We start from the raw sequence: 22,159 nt of genomic DNA on the forward strand, positions 1-22,159 counted from the left end.
TCCCATAGGCACAAAACGGAATTTTATTAAAAGGCAGGTGGACACAGGCTGAGAGAAACATTTTAAAAACAAGATGTAACATATTTGTACATTGCTAATTAAGTCCATCAACTTTAGTTTAGAAGTGTATGAGCCTGTCTATACTGGCTGGTCTCTATACTTCTTGAATACATCAGCCTTCCCATCCCATCACTAAACACAGTATCGCTTTAAAAAGATACAGAAATTGTATGTTACCTTTCGTCTTTTATCCACAGTTCATCCATTTTTTCCTGCCATCTCTCTGGTGGTGCTTCCAGCCATGCATTGAAATAACGAACAATACCTGGGTGCTCAAGTTTAGCTAATGCTTTAACTTCACGCATCACCTTTTCACGAGCCAATTCCCTAGGATTAAACAAAAAATATCACATAAAGCAGCAGTCTTACTCAGGCATTTCTGAAGAGGATTTAAGCACTAAAATTTAACCAAAGCCAGACTAGTATGAGTTGGCCTATTGGTATTACTCTGCACAGACTTCAGGAAGATCCATCTTAAATTCCTCAGCCTCTCTCCCTGCAGTTAAGAGTGCTACAGATACTGCAAGTTCAGCAGTAATGAGCACACTCAAGAGATTTCAGTTCAGAAGGAGCAACATAAAAGGCGAGACTTTTTATCTCATTCTGTTCTCAGTCATTCTCTAGAGATGGGGAAAGGGTTAGAAGGAGTATCATCAGGTACGCAGAGGACCCTTAGGTACACAAAAGCAAAAACTAGACTGAAAGGAAATTAAGGTTTTGCAGGATAAAATTTAATTCATTTTATGTCAAATTAATCCAGCATGAAGGACTTTAAACTGTAACATACAGAAGTGTCTGTGTTTAGAGTCATTGCCCCATTTAACTCCCACCGGAACAGCAGAAAAATACAACCCTTAATTACAGTAAAGAATCTAGAAAATTAGTTATGCTGCATAATACTTTAATTAGCATTTACAGAGCATCATTCACGGATAGAGCTTTACAAGAGAGTAGTTTATCCAGATTTTACGGATGGGGAAAACACAGCAAATAGGGAATAGAACTCAGGCCTATGATTCCCTGACCAGTGTCCTAGTTACTGAGCCAAGTGCAAAATCTCTTTAGAAGACTAACTAACTAAAGTCAAGTTACAATTGTTTCATTCAACAGCTACCTGTAGGACAGGGTAAAATTCAGATACTTGCACAAATTTTCTGAACAAAACCTTAACCTACAAGTGAAAATAACTCACTTAACGTTTACGAAGAAAACAGGTTTAATAGCTTAGCTCCTTCTCCCTTCCGGCAGGGCTGCTTCTGTTCTAGGCCTGGTATACACTGCAACGTTAGCGTGACGTAAGTTGACTTATTTGAGCATGCATCTACTTTCAAATTGGTTTCCCACCAATGTAAGCGACCTGTTGCAGTAGATGCAGTCAAACCACTTCTCCGAATGGCATGGAGCTGATATTTGTTGAGTGCAGATTCCATCAATCTGTGCTGAGCTGCAGACCTGCCATTTAGAGGAACCCAAGACAGATACCCTGGCCATGAACAGTGAGGAGGAGGATGGGAGAGACTGGGCAGGAGGCTCCAGCGATGCCACGAGCCAGGACCTATTTGAGACTCCACCACAGTCTAGCCAGTCCCATCAGGCGAGTGCAGATAAGTGTGACAACGGGGAAGAGAACTCAGGTAAACGTGTGCATGCATTTTTCCTTATAATGTTTAAATTAAAGATGGTACCTGGCCCTTCCCCAAGTTAACAAGACACAGATATCGACTTGTCATTGGTTTTACTCATATGAGAAGAGGCAGAGGTACAACAAAGAGCCAGAGTTGGCTCCCGCTTTTCATCGCCCCATTGGGTTAGGAGGGAAGGCCAGGCAGAGCACTCTGTTTATGTTCACAGGGATGTCTCTAATTCATAGGTTCAGGAAAACACCCAGTCGTATTTATAAACGTACAGCAAGCACTATGTAATTCTTAGCAGCACCCAACGCTCCAGGTTGAGAACAGTTCAGCAGAAAATACAACTGCGTCTGACCATTAAAGTGCTCTTTCAAAGCCTCCCTCAAGCACACAGTTCCAGTCGGGTTCTTTTAGTGGCCTTTGGTCTGGCTGCTCAAAGTCAGTGCCCAGCCACTCCATCTCAGCTCTCCGCGTTGGCAACAGTTTTCCTCCCTTTTCCTCACGGATATAATCATAACCAGTGGGATATTTTTCTCATGGAGATCCAAATTAGCAAGTAAACATTGCCGGCATCTCTTCCATCTACCAAAAAGCACATTGAGTGATTCTACACCTGCTGAGCTAGCAGATAAATCTTTCCTTGGAGCTGTTGAGGTGGCCGGCATACAGCTTCTTGAGCAAGGTGTGAGGTGGGTCCCCCAGGATCACTACTGGCACTTCAAAATCTCCAAAGGTCTTAAAGATGTGAGCATCAAGCACCCTCCCTGGGCAGCCCACACTGATATCGGTGAAGCATCCCTGATGATCCACCAACAGAAAACCACACAAAAACAGCCCCGTGTGTTGATGTACTCCGTGGCAAGGCGGGCTGGTGCCCAACTAGGGATATATGTGCTATCGCCCCACTGCAGTTTGGGAACCCCACTGCTGCAAATCCATCCACTATGGCTCTGAGCAATGTGCAGGACACAGTGATGTGCAGTAGAAGACGATTCATGGCCCTGCACACTTGCATGACAACACCCCTCATTGTGAGTTTTCCCAATTCCAAAATGGTAGCAATCCAGCATTGCAAGCGTTCAGTGTCTGATTGCCACCTGCTTCTCCATGGTCAATGCAGTGCTCATTCTGGTGTCTATGTACATAAGGGCGGGGGCCTGCTCAGCACACAGATCCAGGAATGTGGCCTTCTGCATCCAAAAGTTTTGCAGCCACAGCTCATTGTGCCAACCCTGGATTTTGATGTAATCCCATCAGTCTGTGCTGGTTTCTCAGGCCCACAAGTGGCACTTCAATGTCTGCAGCTGCTCCATGAACTCCAACAACCTTGAATTGTTTTTCACTATATCCCTCAGCAAATCATCCTTGAAGAAATCTTCATTTCCCCTCATTGTTGCAAAACTTCCCAAGGATGTGCAAATACAGGAGAATCATGTCCTCTGTATTTGAAACTTTCAAGAGAATAATGCAGAGCTCTTCAGGCTTCTGTCAGAGACTGCAGACCCCAAACAGTGCTGCAGGGGTTTGTGGATTTTTTTTTTTTTTTAAAAAAGGCATGAAAATTATTATAAGGATGACATTATGGGATGCAGAAAGATGCATGCTGGGAACTTGATTCCTTCCTCCAGAGATCCCTGGGTGACATTATCTCACAAAAATAGTGCAAAAACGTCTCAAAAGGCATTGCGCTAGATGGCGGAGCATGGCACACTGGGATATTTACCTGTGATGCATAACACGTTACATCGACACAAGCATTCCTGGTGAGTATGAGCAGCACTGCTTCAAGCAGTCAGGTACGCATGTGCCCAAGTGACACACAAACTTTGGCAGCTGTACGCCAACGTAAGTTGCATCGACCACATTTTGTAGTGTAGACATAAGCCCTAATTCGAGATTTCCAGAAGCAGAGTCTCTCATCTCACACTAAAAGGAAGTGCTGCAAGCTCTGTGTAAGGCAATTCAGAAGCTTGGCTTGACCACCTAAAGCTGAAAGAAAGGCAAGGGCTGTGGAACTAGAAAATGAAAAGGTTGGACAGAACAAAGTGGGAGAGTGAGGGAAGAAGAGAGAAGGAAAAGGGGTAGCAAACGAGGTATGAGTGGAGGGAGAAAGGCAAATTAATAGTGCTGCAAATAATAAGAGGTCCAGTTTCCACTCCTAATGGAACCTAAGAGAATTCCTACTCAGAACTGGCATCTTCTTGAGCATCCCATTGCAAAATTATGCCCTGACAGCTTTTCACATAAGCTGTTTAAAGGGGCCACCACTCTGCTATGCTTAAGTTTGTCAACCACTTGACATCAGGAAAACCTCAAATTAAAAAAAAAAAAAAAAAGTGCATCACTCATTCTAAACTACTGATGCTAAGGTATCAATTCAACAGCAAATAATTAACTGCAATACCACACCCCATAATAAATTATCTTTTTAACTATAAATAAACTCATTCATTACCTATTAGGTAGACGGATCCTTTTGATAGCATAGTTGCAGTCATCTACTTTGTTTCTGGCTTCGAAAACAACTCCAAATCCTCCTCGACCCATACACTGAATTGGTTCAAAATCTGTTAGATACCTGGACAAAAAAATTGTACTAATTATTAACATTTTGAATGTCAATCATTTCTGTCTAAACTATGACCTGCTGTGCACCCTTGGGCAAGTCATTTCACCTCTCTGTTTCTCCATTTCCCCTATCACATTTTGCCTTGTCTATTTAGATTATAAATTCTTTTCGGACGGAGGACTGTTATGTGCTTCTACAGTACCTAGCACAATCCCAATGTCAGCTGCAGGCTCTAGGTGTGACTGTAATACAAATTATACAAACTTTACACAATAAGGCATGTGTGCTTAATATAAAGATTATGGCCATTAAAAGGTGTCTTCACAGTAAAAAAAACAAACAAACAAAACAACACAACACAACAAGGTGTTCTTAATCCATGTTTGCTAACCCAGGTTACAACAGCAGTGAAGATATGTAAACTCATTTTTTAACCTGGGGTAGCAGCTCAAATTCAATTCCAGAATCCTATATAAGCTTTAACTTGAGCTGCTAAATCAAGTTAAAAGCCACATTGCTGTCTTCACTATATTTTAATCCAAGTTAGCAACATTTTTTTAGTTTTGGAGTGAAGACTTAAACTAAGGATAAGTTTTCATCCCAATAAACACAGCCTTACCACCTTGTCATATAACCAAGGTGGTATTTTTCATTTTTAACTCCTACAGGCTAGTCTCTCTCAAGGGCAGCCCATTTCCTCAAAACCTCTTTTGCTTCAGGTCCTCCTCAAACTATCCATTTATTATGCCATTTTTCCTAAAAGCATCTCCTTTTAGATACAATCATTCCCTTTACTTCATTGCTCATATTATTTTAAAAATACTTCAATTCCTACCTTTACTATGTCATGACTGAACTGGAGGTATTCCAGTAATAATATCTCTTATTTCCCTTTCTCTATATTTTCTCCAATCTACAGATGACATGATCCCATATGCATCCCCTTTCCAAACACCCCTTCTCATGTCAACAGCAGAATTGCTTATAGCATTAAACACTCTCTCCCCTTCTTCCACATGTGAAGTATCATCTTCAGTTCTCCCCCAACTTTATTCAAACACAGCAATAGAAGAGGTAAACACTGAGGATCTCAAGGGTTATTTTACCACTCCACATGACAACAGATAACATTAGTCCAACAAACACATGCAACTGGTCACATGATCTCCCAAAGATAGTTTAGAGTGACCTTATCTGCAGTCTGACTGATAATGTAGAGAGAAGGCCTTAGAGTATTAGTCGTCAATTTTCATGTCTAACAAAAAAATTCAAGCGGTTAATAACCAAGCTTTTAAAAGTAGTTAAGAATCACCAGCCTGCTTTTCTAGCTAAAACTAGTTCTCACACTAAGACACTATGTATTTTGTTGAATTGAGGATACTTTGATTTCTCACCTTGACACATATCCAGAGCACTTGATGTCATTCCAGCTGTTATCTTTAACCTCTCCACTAACCGATTCATATTTACTGTCAGTCGGACACTGTGTTTCAGATTCCTTACGCTGCTGACAAGGATCACAGAAAAAAAAAAATCTTTTACAAAACTAAATAAATAAAGTTGAAACTAGTTGATATTGTCAAATTAGGAGACAAAATCATTTCAATATAAAGATTTCCAAAGATCATAAAAACAAGTAAAGCAATGTAATTTACTTTCCGCAGCTGCTAAGTAAATCCCACATAGCAGTAAACAGCTTTCAAAATCAGTTCAAAAATCAATGCAAGTTCTCATTCCCACAATTTCTTTAATAATTTAAAGGTCTGTCAACTACTTATATTTGCACATGTGAGTCCGGAAACCAACAGAAAAAACCCTGAATAGGATTTTAATACTTTTCGAATTGATTTGATTAAGCAACAGGATTAAACAAGATACTTACTCTGTTGTGAGGATGGGGATGGAAGAGCTTGCGGACGATGTAAGTTGTTGCTACAATGCAGAATAGGATGGTGCCAACTATTTCTTTCCACCAATGCAAAAGCAGAACCGGATCCTTTTTGCGGATATTCTTGTAGTTCATATTGTCAACAAACCTAACACTGATCTGGGTGCTGCGTTTGTTCCTCTCTCTTTTGTAGTATGGTAAATAGTAACCATTGTCTTTGTTTAAAAAAAGAAAAAAAAAAGTACATTTGCTTATCCCAACCTATCAAGCAGTTCTATTTTTGGACAAATGTGTCTGTCCTAACAGATGTGAAATACTGCACCAGAAGTTGATCTTTCAAGAGATGTGGCTACTCACTAAAAACAGCACACTGACTGCTTCCACATACAAAAATCTCTTAAAGTTTAGCTAATGCTGATCAAATTTAAGCAATCAGACTTCTACACAAATTCAATTATCCAAAGTCAAACTCCACAGCAAGCGGAGCCTCTCCTACAGAGTTAATGAACTACAGAAGCAAACGTGCTTAAAGACTTCAGTGCATGACGTTTTTCACATACAAAACTTTATATGCCAACATCAAACCTCCAAAGACATAACCAACATTTGGACAATAGAGTTTACTTAGGGTCAACAAATCAAGTAGCTATCTAATGCATTTACTGAGCTTTACTGGTAAACACTGTCCCAAGTTCTGAACAGTGTGCTTCAAGTGGCAAGAGTTACCAGTTAATGAACAAAAAACACATCACTGTTGCCACATACCATATGGATACTGCAGAACTGAAAGTGCTCCGTTACTGTACTCTTCATGAGAAAACTTGTCATTGCTGAGACATTTATCAAATTCATCAGACCCCACCAACACAGGAGTCCTGGACGGAGAATCTAGGCAGAGAGAGGGAATGTCTTTTTAAAAGCTAGAAGTATTGTAACAACCCACTACATTCCAATCATTTTCTGACTAGACCTCATTCTGTGACAATTCCCATTGTTCAGTAATAGAAAATATAAATACTTTAAAGGACTGATTTTCATGCAAGTAAAATATTAAGGATGAAACAAATTTTAAAAAAAGCCACCACTTCACACAAAAAACCCAACCAAACACCCTCCCCTCCCCCCGCAAACCCACCATCAATTCTTAAACAAGTCAAGTAAGTGCCATTCATGTCACTATAATTATTTCTTTCTTTTCTGATAGGACCAGAATGCCTATTTGATTTACAGTCAGTGGAAGTTTTGATTAAAATAAGTCTGTCAATCACTATGACAAACCAAAGGCAGTTCACCTTCAACATTAAGATTAAAAATTTTAAAGCACAGCACAGAATCAGTTTTCAAAGGAGAATACAATCTTCCACTTAGAGACAGTCTAATTCTGCAGTTAATGGAAGTCACAAGAATGGTCTTGTCACATTCTGCTTTGAAAAAGACAATTCGCAAAACTCTGGATCGTCACTTACGAATTAAAGGTTTCCACTTGATTGTGGGCAGCGGGATAACTGCATTGTCGTTTCGGGATTCCAGAGCCTTTGGGTTGGTTGGGAACTTCTCAGAAATTCTGACTGATGACTGAAGGTAAAGCTGGCCTCTGTACATTCCTGAGTAATAAACCAGAGAGCATATTTGACTTCAGATTTAGTTCCCCTCACCCCCCAGCACAAAGTTGCACAACTAGGAACATGGTTTCAAGACTCCTAGGGTTTCAAGAGAAAATGAAGGATTTAAGATCAACTTTTTAAGTACTGCACAATTGACTCTTCTCTTCAGAATCAGCAAAAAATGTTTTAGCCATTTATGGCTCATTCCTTGCTCTCCACACCAAGAGAGAGTCTGGGAGTCATGCATAGCCAATGACCAGAGTGCCACTGGGGATGAGGGTTCCTTTTAAGTATACTCCTGGGAGAATTCTGCACCAAAAAATTAAAAATTATGCAAAACTTGTCAACACACAAATATAATCATTCCAGTTTCAATTATTTTGATATTTTTAAATAAATTATCTGTCTGCAAGTTTGTCTGTAACAATACAGACCAAAAAAAGATTGTTTTTTTTTGGACAAATAAATTCCTTATTAGGCACATTAGTACAGAACTTTTGAGTAATTAATTTAAATGAGAATACAGAACTGTATTTCTTGCACCCTTCAGAAGCTACAGAAGGGAGAGGCTTGAGGGAGTCAGGGTAACAGAGGAGCTGAGGGAGAGGGAAGGAGCCTGGAGTGAACCTGGAGGGTTGTTAGGTGTGTGTGGGAGAAGTATGGAACAGGTTATGGGGGGCGGGGGGGGGAAGATGGGAAAAAAAGGAAAAGAGTTCGGAAGCCTCCCCCATGCAGACCCTTGCTGACCCCAAGCCTCTCCCATTCAGTCAGGCACATCTGCTCCTCTCCCAGCACCCCACATCCCCATGGGTCTATGCAGCCTCCTTCCCCATCCTCATGTGTCCCTGCATACCTCCTCCCCATCCCCCGTGCGGCCTTGCACCTCCACTCTCAGCTCCGGGCTCAATGCTTTCACCGCACCAGCTCCTGAGCCTGCACCCCAGTCTGTCCGCCCCCCACTAGCCATTCTGAACCCCAGTCTGTTAACCCCCCAGCAGCCCTGTGTCCCCCACTGTCTGTCCTAACCTGGCTCTGCAGGCACGGTGCTGTAATGAACTTCTACTTCTGGGGGAATTCTATGCCAATGTGCATGCACAGAATTCCTCCACAAGTGCTGCAGTTCTCCCTTTTGCCCAACAGAGGCCGTTGTGGCACCAGAACAGCCAACAGCATGAACACAGCCAGCTGTTCTGGTGCCACAGTGGCCTCTCGTGGGCAAAAGGTAGAACTGCAGCACTTGTGGAGCAGAAAAAAATATTTCTGCAGAAAAAATAAAATTCTGTGGGACACATTAATTTTGTGTGCGCGCAGCAGCACAGGATTCCCCCAGGAGTATAAGTAGATGAAACATTTCAGAGGGTTCCCACCCAAACTAAAAACAAATATCACACTTAACCCTCAGAGAGAGTGCAATCAACACCGTATTGTCGGGAGCATAGGTGCTGACTTTCGTTTTTGCAGGTGGGGGCTTTTGAAGAGGTGTGTGTGTTTTGGGGGGGCACTCTGCCAGTTTTTGGGGGCAGGCTATTTTCAGCATATTTATACACTTCTTTCATATTCTAGTTATTGAATGTGTGTCCATCATTGGTCTCCTTACTATTTTAATAATGATTCAATTGTTATGAACTACATAATTACATTCTCCTGAATTACAGTATATTAAAATCATTGCAGTCATCTAAAAGCTGTCTTCACTAATGTCCCAGTTTAAAAACATTATGTCTCATTGTAGCTTTCTGGATGAAACTCAGTAATCTTATTTACATGTAGGTTCCCTGGTATTGTTTTGATGCACGTTAAAGACAGCTACATTATTCAGTCGCATCTGTCCCACTGATGACTGGAGATAATTTTTAAGTCTTCTGAAGCTGGAGAATGAATTCAGGATGATACAGGCACAGTGAGAAGGATTCTTATGAATTTGTAGTTCTCCAGAAACATAGTGCTTCCAAAGTACTGCAAATGACTCCAGGATCTCTTTCTTGATGGGTAACTGCTAATTTAGGCACCATCATTTTGTAGGTATAGTTGGGATTATATTTTGCTATGTGCATTACTTTGCATTTAACACTGAATTTCATCTGCCATTTTGTTGCCAAGTCACCAAGTTCAAAACCTTTGTAATCCTTTGCAGTATGTTTGGGACTTAACTATTTTAAGTAATTTTTGTATCATCTGCAAACTTTGCCACCTCGCTGTTTATTCCTTTTTGCAGATCATTTGTTAATATGTTGAACAGCACTGGTCCCAGGCCAGTACAAGCTCCTCGGGGGACACCACTATTTACCTCTTTCCATTCTGAAAATGGACCATTTATTCCTACCCTTTGTTTCTTAACTTTTAACTGGAGTGCCTGGGAACGCTTTCAGGATCATACAAAAACCCTTAATTCAATTTAATGATAAACCTTTTGTTATCTTAATTATAAGATGCCTCTGATTATAAACAAACTTCCTGCCCCACGGGCAGAAGTTGTTAGCAGAACAGAAATCAGATTCCACACTCAACCGCTGACTCCTGGGCGCTGAGCACCCCCTATTTTTTTCCCCATAGGTGCTTGAGCCTTGGATCACCCACAGAATCAGCGCCTATGGTTGGGAAAAACATTTGTATCTACAGCCAGAGAAGTCAGGCCATCATCACAACTAAGCATTATTTAACGTGGGACAGCATAGCGTCCTTCGCCGCAGCACCATTATTACCTCTAACAGGTGCAGAAGAGCATAAGCAGCAAATGGCAGTGTGATGCAAAGGACTCCTCCTTACCCTAAATCAAGAGACAGTGCAAAATTCCAGACCCTGGTAGTCCAAGAAGTTTGAAGAACTCTTTGGTGCTTGTAAACCAAGCAGCTTAGATGAAGGAACCAGAAATCCATACTAGCAAGTGTTAAGTAATAGATTATAGACTTTACAGTTCGTGCTGTTTTGAAGAGAAAGTGTTTGAAAATAGGTTTCTTCATACACATGGTAACTAGCCTAGATGAATTTTAAGAATATGTTCACTGTTCTCTTCATTCTAAAACACAGGCTATCAGAACCACCCTTTAACTGTTCTGGGCTCTTGGAGTTACTAACCAACCACACATACTTTCCCTTTTAGAAATATTCATCATATTTGCTTTTTGTCCAAAAGCCAGCAACACAAGCTGACAAAGCCCCAGCAAGAATAATAATAAGAGCATTGCTGTTGCATGCTAAAATGGGGGTGAGAGGGGATGCAAAAATCACAGTCAACCTCAGATTTACATTTGCCTTTTTAGTACATGTTGCAAGATGGCATGGTAGTTAAAACGCCATTGGTTTGTCCATGGAAATGCTCTCACTACAGACTACCATTAGAACAATACTGGTGTTATCCCTGCCGAGAAAAGAGAAGGAAAATAAAAAGGTCTAATATGAACAGCTTCAGGAGGCCACAGTGCATTTACCTCGAGCAAAAAGTCCGTGTTAAGAAATGTAATGGCATTAAGGGGAAGGACAGCTGATGGCACAATACTCAAGGCTGTTACAAACCACAAACAAATTCTGACCACTGGATGAGACTTAATTTACAGAAATTCCAGCCAAAATTTCATATATGGTAACTAAGTCTCAGTAGTCAATGCAGAAAAAAATCTTAATGTGACTAAAACCAATGGTCTGAAAGAAGAGAAGTCTGTATCAGGCAATAAAACTGTCTCCCATTAACTAAATCACAGTTTAAAAAAGCTTTAGAACTCGATTAGTCCAAAAATACCAAGACTGCCCACATGGGTCAAAATGGAAAGAGCATTTTATAGATGAATAGACTTAAATAAATAAAAATAATAATAATTAAGAAAACAAAAAAACCCACACAATTACCCTGTTAAATTTGGTCAAAATGATCAGATGAGTTATTCATGTGACCACTGGGGGCATACTGCAGCTTGTAGTTATAACAGGGTAAACACAGCAACTCCTTCAACCACAAAGGTTTTTTTTTTTTTTCCAAAGTTCTAACCACGTTTGATATGATTGTGTTCATGCCCTTTGGTGTTCAGTTTCCATGAACGTGCTAGCCAAAGGAATTACTGACAAGGATGACACAAAAAGCACAGAATATTCATGGAATACACATTTCAAATTTGGAACAGTATTTTTGCCCTGAAAACCAGCAGGGGCGGCGCCAGGCACCAGCACACAGGCAAGCCACGGGGGGCGCTCTGCCGGTCACCGCGAGGGCGGCAGGCAGGTTGCCTTCGGTGGCATGCCTGCAGAGGGTCCGCTGGTCCCGTGGCTTCGGCAGACCTCCCGCAGGCGTGCCGCCAAATCCACGGGACCAGGGACCTCCCGCAGGCAAGCCGCCGAAGGAAACCGCCTGCCATGCTTGGGGCAGCATGATACCTAGAGCCGCCCCTGGGAACCAGATTTATCCAGTCAGGGCAAAAAAGGTAGCATGGTAGCTTCTTGGAAAGTTTATAGGGCAGGGATTCAATTATTCAATCAAAACAAGGGGGCAGGTGACAAGAAAGGCATAACAAGAATCAACAGCTGGAAGTTAAGTGCAGAAAATTTGAACTTTGAAATAAAGCCCACATTTACAACAGCGAGAATGATGAACCACTAGAACAAACTACTAGTCTCCTAAAGTCTGTAGATCAAGACTGGATGCCTTTCTGGACAATATTCTTTAGTCAAACACAAGGTATTGGGTTGAACACAGGAGTAACTGGGTAAAGTTCTCTGGCCTGTATTATACAGTGGGTTAGATTTGATGATCTGATAGTACGTTCTGGCCTTGAACTCTATAACTTGAAATTACCTGGTTTACTGAGGTTTTTAGAAGGTTGAGAGAAGGATAATGTTAAACAGAAGGCAATGCAGTAGACATCTCACCTAAATAGACACTAGACTCTGTAGCTCCTCTGGCAGCTTCCACAAGATCCTCTTCATCTTCTAGGATCTCGCTGTTAGCGGTGTAACTTGTATCATCAAAAAGACTGATGGGAAAGACTTTCCCATCTCTAACCAGCCAAGCGGAAGCAATTGGAGTGCAAAACTGAAGAGGAAGGAAGGAAAGGGCAATTTAATATAACTTGATAGCTTTAACAGATATTTGTTCTAAATAACTCTTATGCTTGAAAATCCCTGGTTCAGTTTGTAGCCGCTCGTAACTCAAAATATAAAACTTCAATACAAAATACTACAGGGAGATGTACAGTTTTTTCACCTCAGCAGATGTGCACTAAATCAAAATTCATGACATTCTCCTGTAATGCTGTAAAACTTCAATTTCCATAACATTTAATACTTTCCCATGTCCAGTACCTGGTATTCCCATTCCAGATGTCCTCCCTGCTTATTAAAAGCCATAACCTTCCAGTCGGCTACTGAGACCTTTATCACTGTATCCTTCATCACAGCCTCCTGCTCCTCCACATCCGAAATGATTTTAGACTCTTCTTTGTTTATACTGGATTTAAAATTGCTCTCAATAAATCCCACGCTAGTTTCGACGTCTGGGATATAACGCAGTTCAAAGTGACCAACACTAAAATTCCACCTTAAAGTTAAAAAGAAAAAGGGTTTCTAGAAAAGAGGTTTAAAAGGAAACCCCAACCACCCATCTTAGAAATCTGTAAATGAAACTTATGACATGTCACTAGCATTTCTGTGGTAAATTCAGTGATAGTCCACTGAACTAAACTGCACCTTTAGAGGGAGTGTTAACACACTTAACTGTGCTATTTCCAGAATGCAAGACACAAAACAAATGTACAGTTATTTCCACCAAAAATGACTTCTTATGAGTTGAGAAGTTGAAATAATTAAAGAGACATCAAAGTTTGATGAGGGAGAGAGGAATGGGAGGCAAGCATTAAGGACTATATAAGTCAGTTAAATACCAGTGTAGCTGTTTACCCAGGAAGCCCTTATCAGATAATAGCAACAAATACATTAGAATTTAAGAAGGTCCTGGTATTTTTAAGTACTGTATTTTAAAGTACCCTACAGTACTTTAAAATAAACCCTTTAGGCATATAGCAGCTTTTCTTAACTATTAAGCAATTTACAACTTGTGAAATTTTATGCTAGTTGTAGAGATGGGATTCTGGGGACAAAGCAAACTACGACTGCAATTTACTGATAAAGACATCAGTGTAACTAGAACTGATCATCCCCTAATCTAACCTATCTAGAAAGAAGGCTGATTTTTTGTAGACAGACTATATCAGCATTGTGGGTCGGGATAGTTCTGTATCCTGGATGCCAGAGATCCATTAGCTTTATGGTACAAATAAACCAAAGCAGAAATATTGAGAACTATCATCATGAATAGAAAGACTGTGCAGAACAATGCTCGAACTGTCAAGACACTCATAGTTTTGACAGCAGCTCACACTGAATGACAAAGGGGCAAAATACTTATTCATAAGTAACAATAGGTTTGGGTGCCCAAAGATGATATATGACCATATTGTAAACTTACCAGGACCCAGAGACTGCCAATTTAAAATTGTAAATTTAAAACGGTAGCCCACGAAAGCTTATGCTGAAATAAATGTGTTAGTCTCTAAGGTGCCACAAGTACTCCTGTTCTTTTTGCGGATACAGACTAACATGGCTGCTATTCTGAAACCAATTTAAAATGTGTATATTTATATATAAAAAATATTCAACTTTTATCTTTTTCTACTGAAATTTATAAAATAAAAGCTACTATTCTGGACCAAGATCAAAGCTACCATATAAACACCCCCCACAATGCTGCCAGGGAAAGAACCGGGTTTGATCTCTCACTTACACACAGAGGGACCTAGATGAATCAGATGTCACAATGACTCCAGGGAGCAATGAAAGAGGAAATGTGGCAGCTGCCTTACACTTCAGCACTATCCCTATCCTGGCCAATGCTAATCACAAAAAAGCCAGAGAATCCCAACTTCCAAATCAGAGTTATGGGGCTGCAAAGCTGCCCAGATTCAGAATGGGTTCTCTATTGCCAGACCCTAGAACTGCTAACTTTCTGGGCATGCTGCATAGTCCATTCTCCAATTTAGGCTTTTGAGTTGGACTTGGGCGTAGAGGGGTTTTATTATCCTCACGTTAGTTAGTGGATATTTACTGTGTTGATAGTATAAAGGACTGGTCATCTCCTATATTTTGTACTATGTTTTTTAACCGTAAGGAATAGGTGCCTATAGAAGTTTTTTTAAGTTTAAATATAGAAAGTGTAGGTGAGGAGGGCAGACAGCCATTTTTTACTTGATTCTGATCAACGGGGAGGAATTGGTAGAGTATCTGAAGGCGAAAGTGACCAAGAAGTGATAGATTTCATTATTCTAAGGAAAGGAAGGAGAGAAAGTAGCAGAATAAGGACACTGGACTTCAAAAAAGCAGACTTGAACAAAGAGAACTGGTAAATAAGGTCCAACAGGAAGGAAACCTAAGGGAAAGGATTCAGGAGAACTCACCGTTTCTGAAAGCAACAGTATTAGAGGCACAACTACAAACTATACTGAGGTGAAGGAAAGATAGGAAGAATAGTAAGAGGCCAAGATGGCTCCAGCAGGAACTCTTTAATGACCTGAAAAAAATCAAAGAATCCTACAAAATGTGAAAATATGGACAAATTGCTCAGAGGAGTACAAAGAATAGCACAAGTAGGGACAAATTCAGGAAAGCTAAGGCACAAAATGAGTTACATCTAGCAAGGGACATAAAAAGGTAACAAGAGGGTCAATAAATATATTAGGCGCAAGAGAAAGATGAAGGAAAGTTCTCTACTTAACAAGGAAGAAAAGCTAATAAATGACGACATCAAGAAGGCTAAAGTGTTTAATGCCTGTTGGCTTCATTCTTCACTAAAAATGTTAATTGTGACCAGATGCTTAACACAATTAACATTAACAAAAAAGTAGAAGGAACACAAGCCAAAATATGGAAAGAACAGGTGAAAAAAAAATATTTAGATAGATAAGTGGGGCCTGATGAAAGTCATTCTAAGCCAGGGGTCGGCAACCTTTCAGAAGTGGTGTGCCGAGTCTTCATTTATTCATTTAAAGGTTTCACGTGCCAGTAATACATTTTAACATTTTTAGAAGGTCTCTTTCTATAAGTCTACAATATATAACTAAACTATTGTTGTATGTAAAGTAAATAAGGTTTTTAAAATGTTTAAGAAGCTTCATTTAAAATTAAATTAAAATGCAGAGCCCCCCGGACCAGTGGCCAGAACCAGGGCAGTGAGAGTGCCATTGAAAATCAGCTCGCGTGCCGAATGCCTACCCCTGTTCTACGGCAATGGTTTTCAAATTGTGGGTCACGACCCAGTACTGGGTCGCGGAATGTAAGGCACTGGGTCACAGTGGCTCTGGTCAGCACTGCCAACTGGGCTGTTAAAAGTCCCGTCAGCGGTGCTGCCCGGCTAAGGCAGGCTAGTCCCTATCTGTTCTGACATAGTGCTGCACCCAGGAAGTGGCCAGCAGCAGGTCTGGCTCCCAGGCAGGGGGGGTCACAGGGCTCTGTGCGCTGCCCCTGCTCCAAGTACCGGCTCTGCACTCTTATTGGCCGGGAGCTGGGAAGTGTGGTGCCTGCGGGCGAGAGCCATGCTGAGCCACTTGCTTGCCTCCACCTAGGAGCCGGACCTGCTGTTGGCCACTTCCGTGGAGGAGCGTGGTCTGCAGTGCCAGGACAGGCAGGAAGCCTGCCGTGGCACCCCGCTGACCGGGAGCTGCCTGAGGTAAGCCCTCACCCCAATCCCCTGTCCCAGCCCTGAGCATCCCCCAAACCCAGAGGCCCCTCCTCACCCCAAAACCCTCATTCCCACCCCAGAGCCTGCACACCTCCAGATCAGAGCCCCAAACCCCAGACCTGAGCTCCCCCAAACCCCGAGCCCCCTCCTGCAACCAAACCCCCAAACCTCCAGCCCTACCCCAGAGCCTGCACCCCTAGCCCAGAGCTCTGACTCCCTCCTGCACCCCAAGCCTCTATCCCAGCCCTGAACCCCTCCCACACCCCAAATCCCTCACCCCCAGCTCTGTTGGGTCCACAACTAGTTGAAATACCATTCTCAAAAAGTTATTGATGGTTCGCTTTCCAACTAGGAGGGCATATCAAGTGGGGTCCTGCACTTTTCAGTATTTAATTAATAACGTGGATAATGAAGTGGAGAATATGCTTATAAAATCTGTAGATAACACCAAACTGGGAGGGGCTGCAAGCACTTTGGGGGACAAGATTAAAATTCAGTGTGATCTTGACAAATTGGTGAACTGATCTGAATTCAACAAGATGATATTCAATGAAGCCACATGCAAAGTACTTCACTTAGGAAGTTAAAAATCTATGATTCTGTGATACAGGAACCCATATAAAATAAAGTAAGTGATCAGCCAAAATAAAGGGATTTGAGAATAGAGTTTAAAGAACTAAAGGAATAAGTGTTTTTATTTTTAAAAGTTACATTGAAAATGACAAGTGTAAACATTGAGTATAAAAATATACAAAAGGTTAAGGTAAAGAGGTGGGGAAAAGAACATTGAAAAATAGCAATCAAACCAGGAGCAACTTGCTTAAGTTGGAAAAGGACATTTCAATTTGTATATTTGGAAATACTTGTAACAGTTAGGATGAGCAGAGTGGCAATGTTTCCATAGTTTGGCATCCTTGTCAAACTCAGACGTATTCAAGCCCAAGGAAAAGTCATTCCCATTTGATATAGGAAGGGTAGACTAAATGTCCAGGTACCTTCTTACTTCATCTATGACACAACTGGAGACAGAGCCCTGGTCTACATGGGTGGGGCGGGGAAGGGAGGGTAAATAACGTAGCTGAATTAGTCGATATACTTAGACCTACTCACCATGTGTCTTCACTACCGCTGCCGCTCCCCCGTCAACTACACCTGCGCCTCTCGTGGTGGTGGAGTACAGGAATCGACGGGAGAGCGCTCAGGGGTCGATTTATCGTGTCTAGACTAAAGGCAATAAACCAACCCCCGCTGGATCGATCACTAACTGCCGATCCAGCAGGTAGTGTAGACATACCCTGAGGTATGAGAGATTTCCTCAAAATGTTAGAAAGCACAGGGTAAGAATCCAAATGACAGAAGTCTGGCAGGTCTCTAGCGGGAAGACTAAAACCCCATAAATTCCCCAATTCAATAGGGATAAAAGAATGTCAGATCCTGAAGCAATAAGAATTAAAAGACATGTGTGTTTGTTCCCACTCACTACTGTCACACTGTCTTAAGAACAGCTCTAAGACCAGTGGTAAGCCTGAGCTCCTGCCAGTCAGCCCAGAGCTCTCAGCCACACCCCTTTATCATGTGGCTCCAAGAGGGGAGTAGCTCAGGTCCCACTGGAGCCACGCCGCTGCAGCGCTGTCCAGGGCCGCTCCTGGATGTGGCACGCTGAGGCTCCGGGAGAGGGGGGAGGCGGGGGTAAGTAGCATGGTAAGGGGCCGGGGCCGTTGGATAAGGGGCAGGGAGTGGGGGGAGGAGGGGGGAAAGTGTTGGATGGGGCAGAGGTTCCGGAGGGGCAGTCAGGGGATGGGGAACTGGGGAGTGAAGGACCCACCTCCGAAATGCTGCCGAAAACCCGGTAGGGAACTGGTTCTTAGGATTTTGGGAGCTCATCACTCTCTAAGACCACAAACTGTACTCATACATACTTCTCATTGCCGCTACGTGGCCCGACAGCACGGACTGTTTTCTGGGTTCGATGCAGGAGAAGAATATCTTCTTGTTCTGTTTCATCATCATCCCAGCGGCGACAGCCTATAGCTGAACATATGTACTTCACCTAAGGGAGAAGAAAAGAAATTCACATAAGCTTGGAACATCAAACATCAACATGAATGCAAACTAGGTAGCTCAATGATGACATCCAAAGTCAACAAATCTTTGGAGAATTTTTCGGCTCCTTATGAGCAAAATGATTTAGAGACATAGGCCAACATTTAGAAAACTAGTAGTCGTTTTGGGGTTCTTAAGTTTTGGGTGGCCAATCTGATTCAACCTGAAACACCTTAAAGAGGCCTTGTTTTCAGGTGATGGGTACTCAGAGCTGTGATTTTCAGAAAGTGCTAATAAGTCTCTGACAGGGGACCTAAGAATCACTAGTCACTTTTGGAAATCTTGGTCTTAAAATTCTTAGCAAATTCTTATGTGACTTATACAGAAGAAGTCACAACTCCACCATGATCAATACTTCTCCATTTCTCCTATCATATGCCGACAAATAGAAAGATTCAGAAAACCCCTTCCATAAGACTTCCAGAGCCCAATTCTGATGTCACACTACTTTCACATTAATGTAGCTCCAATGACTTCAAACCAGCTACTCCTGATTTATACTAGTGTAACGGATCAAATGTTGAGACGACAATTTTCTTGTCTACAGAATAGATAACACTCCTTCAGTGCTGCCTAGTCAGCCTGGAGAGTGATTAAGAGTATCACAATCTACCTGCTGCAGTAGGGCACTGACTTTAGCATTCCTAATCCTAGGGGAGCTAGACTGGAATTATTTTCCTAATTCAGGTCTTCCAAGTGGGCAATTTTAATTTAGGAAGGTGGGTGGAAATCTCCCCTTTAGGAAACCTCAATCCCTTCTTCAGTACCATCCTGTAAAACGCTATACAGTAACTCCTCACTTAACGTTGTAGTTATGTTCCTGAAAAATGCGACTTTAAGTGAAACGATGTTAAGCGAATCCAATTTCCGCATAAGAATTAATGTAAATGGGGGGGGGGGTTAGGTTCCAAGGCAGCTTCCCCTATTCTGTAAGCACCAGGGCCAGGAGGCTCAACCCTCAGCCCACCCACTGCACTCCTTTCCCCAAGCCCCCATCTCCTCCCCCTTTACTTCACACTGCATCCTGGCTCCTCCCCCTGCCTTCCTCCCCACCTTTCTAACCACCGCAAGCCAGCTGATTGCTGGATTCTGGAGGCAGGGGAAGGAGGGGGGAGGCACACCGAGTCCTCGCTCCTCCCCCCTCCCTCCAAAATGCCGCAAGCCAGCTGATTGCCGTAGGCAGGAGGAGGAGGGGGAAGGCGCTGATCTGCAAGGTCTGCTCGGCAGGCGGGAGGCGCTGGGGGGCGGCGTAGGGAGGCAGCAGGCAGCCAAACAATGAAAGAGTGGAGCATTGCACAACTTTAAATGAGTATGTTCCCTAATTGATCAGCAACATAACAACGAAACAACGTTAAGCGGGACGACTTTAAGTGAGGAGTTACTGTAAGTCACTAACTCTGTGGCCAAGGAAGGCTGGGCACTCTTCCCTGTTCAGAGCAACTCTGTTTCTCTGAATCTAGCCAGAAGTCAAAGAAGAAACCCAAACAGCTCCTTCCCCTCTTCCCTGCCCCGCCCCCCCCCCAAGAAGGAGGCAAACATCATCTGCAGCATATACAGTGCAACTGTCAACCAGAGATTCAAGGGGAACCCATGCACTCCTCTACTGTGCAGTCCCAGGTCTTCAACATCATTATCTTTAGCGACTGCTGTACACCATTCCCCAAAGGTGTAGTACATTCAGCCTGGTGCACTAAAGCACGTGGTTGATTTAAAGAGAGCTGCCCCCCTCCCCCAAAAAACACTAGTTTATTGAAAAATTCACAAAATGTAGAAGGTTCAGTTCAAAATAGAACCACTTTATTTTTTTCAATTCTCTATCCAGCTTTTTCACCCCACAAGAAGACTCTCAAGATTGCTTTTAGCAAAAATTTGGTTGCTAAGCAAACTTTAGACAATCATTTGACCAATATTCAATCAAAATTTTGAAGACACAGAAAGGCACACTTTTTTTCATAAAAACAAAATATTTCAATGCGGACAATTTTCTGTGAATTTTTTTAAAAGTTGTTTTTTGATAAATAAAATAAAATCTCTTCTGTAGGTAGTCAGTGAGTAGTTCTACCTGTTATCTTATATGATTTTAGAAAGTGTAAATAATAGTTCTTATAACAAGTACTAAAATAAACTTGCCAGAAATAAGCACAGGTCTAGCCAGACATTGCTCTCTCACACACATCCCTCCACCAAACCCCCACCCACCTTTGCTTTTCAGCTTGCTCTAAATTGTTTGGGTTTTTTGATTACAGAATAGAAAATCTAACTTGAAATTCATGTACCATCTAATTCTTTCTTGAAAATTTGGGAGGCTGAATGACAGAATATCCATCAAAGATAAGTTTATTCCAAACCCAGGCACCAACAAGTCTTGTTGACCAAAGAAGTTGCAAAGCTAATCAAATCTTGTGTGCGCCATGCAGTTTTACACTAGAATCAGATCTCAAGTTCTAAACCCTCCTGCCCCCGCTCCCTCCTCCCCCACCCCAATTCCATTTTTAGAAACAGTTCTCAAAAATACATACACAAACACACCGCTTTCCCCACTGACAAATGTTTACCTTCCCCGAGTATGAGCTCAGCCCATATGTGGTCAGGGACTTTCCCCCAACCAAAACCACGTCATCTCCAAATTTGTAGGACGACTCTAGCAGCGATTCAACTGTGAAAGGAACAGCTTCCATGCTCTCTCGATCACGATCCCACTGGAAAAGATCTCCATCCAAGGAAGGAATGATCATCTTATTCCCAAATACCTAAAAGCATTAAATAAAACTGAGTACACAACACACACAATGCCACAGAGCCAGAAACGTTTTTCTCAGAATCAAGTATGGTGTTAGATGACAGCATACCTTAATTTTTTCCCCCAACTATCAGAAAGGCAAACTGTCAGAAAAAGTTAGCTGAGCGTTTGCATGTACATTTAGACCAAAACCAAAAACTATCAAACCTGCCCTGTTCAATTTTTAAAAGGAAAAAAAAATGAGTTAGTGCTTTGTGCCAGGTTTTAAGGGATTGCTAAATTTATTATACAGTTCAGTCAGTTGATGGGATAGCGTTCACCTAGTTGTGTAAAATATGATGCTAATGGAAAGCAATGATGATCTTTCTATAGGAGGGTGAACAGCCATTACTACATGCATTTTGTGATGCTTTCAAAAGAGTTCTGTTATATTGTAGATATCACATTGCCTTTGCCCTCTGCTCTTTTAAGAGCCCACTGGCTGATACCTATGAACCCTACCTTTCCTTGCAGTATAGTTAGGAGACTGAATGCCATGAAAGGGAAAATTGTGAAGCAATATGGGAACCCTCTCTAATTTACACCATTGTGCCTTCATATTTATTGAGCTCCTGTCCTATACACCAGTCACAGCAATGTTTAGGCCCAGCAGGGTTAAATTCAGAGTTTGGGTTTTATTTCTGAATTTCTTGCTTCCTACACCTGTAGGTCTAACCCCTCCCCCTGAAAACACACCACCACCACCATACACAATATGTACTTTTCAAAATAAAAACATTGTTCAACTACATGTTAAGTATTTCATTTTCAACATACAGCAGGTCAAATAATCCTCAAAGGAGTAGAGA

General features: G+C 41.9%; 1 protein-coding gene across 1 annotated transcript in view; it reads right to left on the reverse strand.

Moving 5' to 3' along the window:
• Positions 1 to 22,159, reverse strand: part of EIF2AK3 (eukaryotic translation initiation factor 2 alpha kinase 3) — a 61,389-nt gene that overhangs the window by 13,337 nt on the left and 25,893 nt on the right. The window contains exons 3-12 of the mRNA XM_039539859.1: positions 21,127 to 21,321; positions 18,388 to 18,518; positions 13,042 to 13,276; positions 12,610 to 12,772; positions 7,615 to 7,752; positions 6,914 to 7,036; positions 6,143 to 6,363; positions 5,655 to 5,767; positions 4,147 to 4,269; positions 238 to 387 (exon numbers count right to left, since the gene is read on the reverse strand). Of these exons, the coding sequence (XP_039395793.1) occupies positions 238 to 387; positions 4,147 to 4,269; positions 5,655 to 5,767; positions 6,143 to 6,363; positions 6,914 to 7,036; positions 7,615 to 7,752; positions 12,610 to 12,772; positions 13,042 to 13,276; positions 18,388 to 18,518; positions 21,127 to 21,321 (1,592 nt within the window). The remainder of the gene's footprint in view (positions 1 to 237; positions 388 to 4,146; positions 4,270 to 5,654; positions 5,768 to 6,142; positions 6,364 to 6,913; positions 7,037 to 7,614; positions 7,753 to 12,609; positions 12,773 to 13,041; positions 13,277 to 18,387; positions 18,519 to 21,126; positions 21,322 to 22,159) is intronic.

Source organism: Mauremys reevesii, linkage group 5 (assembly GCF_016161935.1).
Source record: "Mauremys reevesii isolate NIE-2019 linkage group 5, ASM1616193v1, whole genome shotgun sequence".
Lineage (NCBI taxonomy): Eukaryota > Metazoa > Chordata > Testudines > Geoemydidae > Mauremys > Mauremys reevesii.